Source organism: Alligator sinensis, unplaced genomic scaffold (assembly GCF_000455745.1).
Source record: "Alligator sinensis unplaced genomic scaffold, ASM45574v1 scaffold783_1, whole genome shotgun sequence".
In the NCBI taxonomy this organism is placed as follows: Eukaryota; Metazoa; Chordata; order Crocodylia; family Alligatoridae; genus Alligator; species Alligator sinensis.
Genome location: NW_005842197.1, coordinates 1,994,326 through 2,003,019, shown reverse-complemented (window position 1 = coordinate 2,003,019; position 8,694 = coordinate 1,994,326). Strand labels below are relative to the sequence as shown.

At 45.7% G+C, this 8,694-nt stretch overlaps 1 protein-coding gene across 1 annotated transcript in view; it reads left to right on the top strand.

The window, feature by feature from the left end:
* The window catches only part of DNAI1 (dynein axonemal intermediate chain 1), a 210,982-nt gene that overhangs the window by 22,249 nt on the left and 180,039 nt on the right, over window positions 1-8,694 (top strand). The window contains exons 7-9 of the mRNA XM_006026569.2: window positions 336-488; window positions 919-978; window positions 3,479-3,613. Coding sequence (XP_006026631.2) covers window positions 336-488; window positions 919-978; window positions 3,479-3,613 — 348 coding nt within the window. The remainder of the gene's footprint in view (window positions 1-335; window positions 489-918; window positions 979-3,478; window positions 3,614-8,694) is intronic.

Genomic DNA, 8,694 nt, shown 5'->3' with positions numbered 1-8,694 from the left:
TCCCTATTTAAAATCTAGCTATTGAGCATGGGAGTTAGGGGCACAGCCTCTGAATCAGAACTTCCTAGATCTTAAATGCTCGAGGCTGCAAGTGAGAGGGGAACAGTGGAAAATACTCTGGTCAGACCCTATTCACCCTCCCTTTCAGCCTCTGGTCTTTGCCCCTGTGTGACACAGGATACTGGACAAGATGGACCTATGGTCTCACCCAGTAAATGGCAGTTCTTATATTCTTAAATCATCCCAGCCAAATATTTGCCTAACCTGCTCTTAAAAACCTGCAATGATAGAGATGCCACGACCTCTTACTTAAGCATCGTTCCACTCTTCCCTAGGCTGCTGGAGCAGAAGAAGCTGCGGAGGCTGCAGAAACCATTGAACCTGTGGAAGCAGAGGAGCCTTCTCCCCAGTCAGCAAAAGAACAGAAGCTCACCAACCAGTTCAACTTCTGCGAGAGGGCCTCGCAGACATTCAACAACCCGCTGCGGGTGGGCTGCCACTGCTGTCCCTTTCGGCAATACATGAGCACTTGATGTTCAAATTCTTCCTTTGTGAATGGAGAGCGGACAGCCAAATCCATGTCCCTCCTGCAAAGATTAGAGAGGCCAAGAATGGTTATCTGTGTAAAATGCTGGGATGGGTAAGATGGTGATGGAGGGAAATGGTCGCTGGCTGGATTGTAGTGTGTTCTCTCCAAGGGTTCTAGGGTCGCCGTACAAATGGAGAGTTAAATCACAGCTCTGCCCCTGTGCTGGGTATAATTTTGTTTGCATATTCTTTCCCTCTCTCTCTGCTGGGAACTGAAGTCCTCTAGGCAATTTCCACAGCTGGAGTCTTTTGTGAGACAACGCTTTTGCTAAACGAGGTGGCATTTTTACTGCTATTCACTCTTTGTATTTGTTTTTTTTTAATATTCAGGAAAGAGCATGTCAGATGGAGCCTCCTCCTAGAGCAAACTTTTCAGCCACTGCTAACCAGGTACACAGTAATTCTTTTACTGTCTGTGTAAGAAAGGAGGTCAGGGGGACTGTAAGGAAATGGAGAGAAATATCATATTTACCCAAATCCAAGATGACGTCAAATTTAAGATGACTACTCCCTCCCTATTATATTCTATACATGCTAATGGGAGGGGGGGAAAGTATGTCTTGGTTTCGAGAAAATATGGTTTATACTGATTTAAGCCATCTTGTTTATATTAAAAATATAAGCAGAAGGCATTCAGATACTTTGATGGTAGGCCCCAAAACAAGACCTAACAGAATAATATGTTTGGTTGTCCATTCTCATTCCCTGTCTTAGTTATAATGAATAAACCTGTTAAGGGCCCATATCTTTAATGGCAAGTCTTAGAGATTCTAGGTCCAGCTGTTGGCTACTGACCAGCCAGCTATGAGCCAGCCTGGCAAACTTATACCCTTTGCTAACCCTGAAAGGATTGTCTAGTATATAGAAAAGGAGCCTCCAGAGATTTGCTTCCCATTCTGTGGGGTTTTTAGGAGCGCTTACAAGCATTCGAAATATGCAGAATTGTTTTTCCATCCATTGCCTAAATCATCTCAGAGAGCAAAAGACCACAGTTGTAATAATGAGTGAAACCACAGGCAGGACTTGTTATAATAAAAACCATGGAGGGTCAGATCTAGATCCAGGCTAAATACATTTTATTTAACTCCTTCAAAGGCAGCAAGGCTATGCCAGTTTACTCAGATTAAGATCTGTCCTGAATTAATACATGGTATTTTCTGTCTTAAACATTTTTTTTTGAAAAACATTTAATTTGTTAGGACAGCGGTTTTCAACCTTTTTTCATTTGTGGACCCCTAAAAATTTCTAATGGACATTTTTCATTGTGGACCTCTTTGCATTGTAAGGGGGGCATTCACATACTTTTGACTGATCATAGTCATCTTTCATGGGCCCTCCAGCAGTCCACGACCCTAGGTTGAAAACCACTGGATGACACGTTTTACACCTGGAGTTCATTATTACTTACACTGTATATGGAATTCAGCCATGTTTACCGATTGCTTCACAAATGCTCAGCTGGTGTGTTTGTGATTGTTACTGATATGGAAATAGGCCCAATTTGTGTTGATTGGCCCATTGTACTAGAGACACATCAGTGTGCAAAACAAGGTATTAGCTTGACTACATTAACTGAGAAACTCTGATAGAGATATATGGTGGAGAAGAGAAATTCACCTTTATTTTGTGGCAAAAATGTGTTCCTATTTATTTCTTAACTGTAGTTCATAGCATGTAGCTGGCTGGAGGAGTTCTCTTCTGGCCCTTTTCTGGTAATAGGATAACCTGAGGGATTGGGAGAACGGACCTGTTAAATGAATCAAGCCATACCTGAATGTTTAGATAAAAGCATTGAAAATTGGGAGGAAATGTTTCAGCTCTTTCTTTTTATCCACTTATGGAATGAAATATGTAAACAGACTCTCACTTAATCTGTTCTCTTGTTTTCTGTTGCTCCCTGTGTTTTCCATACACTTCCTTCAAGCTTTTGTGCTTTTCCCACTCCTGCTTTCACATTTCCTTTTGTAGCACTCTAAATGTTTGAAACTTCCTTTGACTTCTTGCTTCCTTGCCTTCCTGCTCTACTGCATGTGTTTGGTAAAGCCTTTTACTTCCCTTCTCCTGTTTGTGTTTGAATTATAATCTATCAGTCTGGTCTTTCTGAATTAGACTGGAAAGCATTTTGGAGCAGCTATTTTGTCTTTGCATGTTTATAAAATGTTAGCTCTGCTCTTTATAATATAGCACTTCATAAATAATGGATAATTTCCGAACACAAGAAAAATACTCATGGGTTCATTTAGGGAAGGCATTCCATATATGTGAGGTTCTGCAATGTAGGAAGCCTTTCAAAAGCTTTACCTGGTTTTGGACTGCAGAGCCAATGTCCAAGTTTTAGGTTGTGTTGCGCAGTTACAATGGGATTTTGCCATGCAACATTAGATATCATTGAGGTAAATGCTTAATGCACTTGTGTCATTTACTGAGTATGGGGAAAAAATGAACCCATTGTACAGGGAAGAGGTGGAGTCAGAGTACGAAAAAGAGTCCAGAGGAAGAAATGGGTAAGAACCCAGTACTGTGTGACTGATGCACTATCTGTCACTGCTGTTATGAGATTTTAAGATCCTGATCTTGGTCCTTCACAAAATGGGCAAAAAAGTACCCATTTGCTGATTTCGGTGGATGCTGGGTGGAGCGTTGCTAGTGTTAGTACTACATCATTTTGTGAATGTGTAGAAGTGGGGCCTGCTGATCTGCATTCCCTCAATTGTAAGGAGAGGGCTGGTCGCAAGTTCGAGGCAACAGCAGGAGCGCTCATGGTACGGCCTGTCAGATTCCAATGAAATCTGTGAATTCTGCTAAATACCTTGTCACAAGGACACAAAAAGGAAAGAAAAGTTGTAAGGAGATTGCCTGCAAGTCCCATCTCTTTCTCTGTCTCTCTCAGTGGGAGATTTACGATGCTTATGTGGAGGAACTTCAAAAACTGGAAAAGTCAAAGGAGAAAGAGAAGCAAAGAGCCCTAGTTACAAAGAAAGAAGACAAGAGGAGGGGAGGAAAGTTGACCTCTCTAGAGTCTCAGGTATGTGCCTTATGTTCATTTGATAACTTTTAGAGGAACATGAATATGGTGGCAATGGCTGCATCCAGAGCTGAAAGCTGGCTACATTTGTATGGTGGTTAGTCTTCTCAAAGTTCAATTAAGGTGTTGTAGGAAATCCAGAGATTATTGTCTGATGCTTACACTTGTGAGTCTGAGTCCTCTTTGTGGGAGTACAGCCATACTACAGCCGTAGCACACAGCTGTGCCAGACCGTGGAGGCCCTCCACCTTAATTTCAAGGGGCACAGCTTCTCCGATCACCTGTGTGAGAGCGCTGATGAGCTCTGGCAGTGAAGAAGCAGCACCCTGTGGAATAAAAACTAGCAAAGGGCTAAGCATCTTGTCCTTAACACAGCAACCTGCTATAAAGTGGATGACCAACCACCCAGACAAGCAAAATCTGCTTGCTCAGTCCCCAGCCCACGGGCCAGATCCAGCCCCCTGGTGCCATGTAATCCAGCCTGTGGGGCTTCCTACGGATCTCGCGGGGAGCCCTGAAGGCTGTAGTCCTCTGTGATAAATCGAGCATGTAGGGTGGCACGGGGTCCAATCCTGGTGGGCGAGGGCCAGGGAGGGGCAGTGTGGGAACCCTAGAGCCCCATCTGGGGCAGTCCAGAGCCCCCAGAGCCTGATCTCAATTGGGCAGAGGCAGCATGGAGCCACAGAGACTGATCCCAGCTCGGCAGAAGAAGCACGGAGCCCAAATCTGTCCTGGGGAGGCCACACAGTGCTCCTAGAGCCTGATCCCAGGGGGCCAGACAGAGTTTCCAGAGTCCCATCCTGGCCCAGCGGAGGCAGCATGGATCCCCCAAAAGCCTGACCCTGGCCGGTGGAGGTGGCGTGGGGCCTGATCTGCCCCACAGACCAGCCCTGCGCTATTCATCTGGCCCACAGGGCCAAAACTGTGAGCGGCACTGGTATAATTGATCCCATGTTTTCAGAGATTTTTTCCCCCCCAACTATAAATAGATGATAATTAGGGATAATGACCATGAACTACTGTGGACCTTTCGAAATCCAACAGGAGAGTCAGATAACTAAGGAAAGAACCAAAAGGGTTAAATGCACTTGAAAATATGAAAATAAAAATGACACTGAAAAAATTTCAAGATGGGGTATTTTTATTGCACGCACAAAAATCCTGCAAGTTCAAAAGTCAAGACAGTTAGGGCCTGATTATAAGTCAACCTTGCCTATAAATCGAGTGTGATTTTTTTTTTTTTTTTTTTTTTTAAAGGGCTCTTTTGGAAGGAAAAAAAGGTAACTTTATCATCAGAAATACCGCATGTGCTGGAGTAAGGACTACTTCCCTTGATAAGGATAGGGCCTCAAGTCAACAATGTCATTACTTGCTTAGAAGGATGAGACTGCCAAAAGCAGGTCATTAAAATGAAATGGGAAATGTACCAATGAAGCTACATTAATACAAACTGCTGCATGCTTCATTGACCGCAGCAGAAAGCTTAAAATGATACTTTGATGATCCCATTTGGTATTTTCCTTTTCGCTGTTAACGCTTTCCAGACATGATCCCAGGAAAGCTGAAAGAGCAGTCCCTTTTGTACAAGTGAAAGGAAACATTTATTTTTGTCATGCAGGATCAGTCTGCAGAATTCAGAGCAAAGAGGTGCCAGAATCAAATTCCAGGGGTATGCAAGGCACAGGCAATTCCCTAATAGCTAGCACTGGGGCTGTGCAAGCAGAAGTGAAATGTGGAGCAGTACCTTGTTCCTTAAGTGGTCCCTCTGAAGGTACAGCATTGAGGGGTTCAAAACCAGAAGATGGGGTGTAAGGTCAGCAAAGAGGGGGAGGATGGCAACGGGTTGTACTCAAGGAGAAGTATCAGTCTGGAGGAAGCTTACTAGTGGAGTCTCAAGGATCGATATTGGAACTAGTCATATTTAATATTTTCATTAGTGACCTTGGCTAGTGTGTGCAAGTCAGACTTGCTGATGACACAAGGCTGGGAGGCACTGTCAACAGTTTGGAGGACTGGAATATGGGAAGAGCTGAATGATTTTGGGGACTGGAATAATAAAAATGGGATAAAATGTCTTCTTCGACAATCCCTCGCAATTGAGGATGATTATCTTCCATGAATGTCTTATCTGTGGGTCTGAAGATGGCCGTTGAGGCCTATCCAGGATTGATAGACTTTGCTGCAGCTCAGACGTGTGTTTCCATGCGGGGTGGGTGGCGCTGGAGTCTTGATTTGCTCCATGACACGATGTTTCTGCTGCTCCTGCTGCTCCTGCTTCTCCACTTCTTGTTGTCATGAGGTTTCTAAGTACTGAGATCCCTGCAGCAGACTCTTCCTCCTTTTGGGGCGGTCCTGGGCGATAATCTCCCATGAGTTGGCATGAGATGAAATGTAATAGGATAAAGTACAAGTGTATGCACTTAAGGACTAATAACAAAAAATATGCTACAAGCTGAAAGCTTGCTAGTTGGAAAGAGCAGAGGAAAGAAAGACTTGGCTGTCCTATTCAGTCACATACTGACTTGGAGACCAGTGTAATAGGAGGATAATCAGGGGAAAGGGAAGGATGAAGAGACGAAAAGAGTTTGGCCTAATTAGCTAGCAAAACAGAAGCTGAGAGGGGATCTGTCATCTGGGGGCAACACTAATAAGGCAGAAGAGCTAGCTGAGCTACCGAACAGTGTTGACACAAGAACACATAAATGGGAACAAACTGGTCATAAACATGTTTAAGTTGGGAATTAGAAAGAAGTTTTTAACCATCAGAACAGAGTAGTTGGGATGAAAGAAACTAAGAGTTTGAAGATGAAGCGCAACAAGTTCACGAAGGGAATTGTATGACTTCCTTGCCTGTGACAGCAGGACACTGGGCTTGGTGACCCAAGACATCCCTTTCAGTTCTGTGGTGCTGTGGTGCCGTTTTTCCTTCTACTGTTTTGCCCCATTGGATAATGGAGATATTGTAGGGTAGCCTTCCCAAATCCGTAAGTGAGCAGTGACGCACTCCATTGCATAGCTGTGGTGAGCAGTTCACGGATGATCCATGCTCTCTGGGTTCCTGGCTTAATAGCAGTCAGTTGAGGCCTGTGAGCCATTGCTGGATAAGCAGATCCCCGCAGCTTGGCCACAGACGTGGTCTCTTTGTGGAACCAGCTGCTGGGAGCAGCACCTCTAGTATGTGATCCCAGGAGTGCCAGGTAGCTCCATGGCTGGTCAGCACTCAAAGCCAGCAGCTGTTATTCTAAGCCTTTCGCTAGACTTTTGGCTCCCAGATTCAGTGCGTCTCAAGTGCACATTTTGGCTCCAGACCTTTGATGAGTGTCTTGGTTCCTGTTCTAGACCCTTAACCCGCAGCTTGTACCATGGTCCCAACCTAGGCCCTACCCACTGGGCTACATCACATCTATTGTGGTCCCGTACTCACAGTGTGAAAATACTTCCCCTGGAGACTGCCTGTTGGCGATGCTGCGTTGGCAATGAGCAGGGATGCCGTGAGGATGTTAGCCCCGAGTGAGTGTTCGTGGAGGCTTCCCTCTTACACGTTAAAGATCCTTCGAAGCAGAGGGGTCTGGTGGTGTAGCTTGGTTGTCATTGGAGGTGCCAGCCATTACTTAATTGGCATCAATGGGATTCTTGCATACTGGCTTTTTTATCCGGGTTCCTGGTTTAATAGCAGTCAGACAGCCGTCTCCTGGACATCAGCAGAATCCTGGTTTGTTTGTAGCTGAGCAACCAGGCTAATGGGGTTATACACTGCAACCAGCCAGCCTCTGACCAGCAAATGCAAAGCATTTATTGAAAAGAAACATGATGGGCAGGCCAAGCCATCTATTTCCAGACTCCCAGACCATTATCCAGTCAGAACATATGACTCCATTAACATTATTGCTTTTCGAAATATAATTTACTTAAACCCGAGCAGCATAAATCAGTCTGGTGGTGGGCTGGGGATTGCAGGCAGAACATCAGCCCAGAAGCGGCTCACGGAGGGGGAATCCTTTTCAGATGGGCCTTTTTAAAGAGATCAGTATTCCACTGAAGAGCAAACCTCATCAGATCCTCAATAATCAACCCTGAAGCAGCCAATCAGAAAGCTGCTGCCTTGGGTTTAGGTTAATGCTATGCGTGCTGTTATGCAGGGCTGCTTGGCTGAAAAGCTTCAGCCTAACTAGTTAATAAGAAAACTGACCTACGCCCCTTCTCGTCCTTCTGGACCGGTTTTTCTGCATTGCAGGGTAAACACTTTTGAATCTCCAGTTCCTGTAAATAAAGGCCCTGTGAGCAAATGGCCTCACAGCTCCTCTGAAGTCAGTGTGAGGCCGGCGGGTTTTCCTTAAAGCAGATCTGATTCTGCTGAGAATGAATTACCGGGTTTTGCCGAAGCAGGCGGCCCCTTGGGTAGAAGCGAGGTCAGAGTGGCTTGCTGAGAGAGGGGATCTGGGCAGAGCCATCTGGAGAATGGGGCCCGAGGAGGCTGCAGCTGTCTGTTTTCCTTGAATCTTTGATTTCTTAGTGCATATAACCAGACCTGAGGAAGGGGGGGACTTGGAGCCACAGCAGCGTGTGGGTTGTGCCTGCCTGTCCTCGACTAAAGGGATACTGTGACACCTGGTCAGCAGTCACCCCTGCATCCAGGGGATGTTACTTGGAGGTGCCGGCTGGTCAGTGGTAGTGAAGGAAGGAGGAGCAGGTAACTCCTGCTGGCTGCTTCCTCTGTAGCTTCAGAAAGAGTGAGTGCTGAGCTCACACACCCATGTCTTCCATAGTGAGGGAGGGGGATGGAGCAGGGCTGGACTGAGAGAGAAGTACATCAGCATCCCAACCTTGCTATCTCACAAACTCCAACTAGACAAGTATCCCAGAGAAGAGAGAATTGTGAACCATACCCTGAGCACAGCTGCTGCACTTTCCCTGGTAGCTAATCACAGCATCCCAAAAGGGGCTGCAGCCTTGATTGCCAGGGTCGCAGAGTCATGCTGTGAGTACTAGAAATGTATGGATATCTTGCGTGGGCATGGAGGGGACAAGGCTAGGCAGCCTCTCAGACCAGGAGCAGCAGCTGTCTGTAGGGGCAGGAAGTC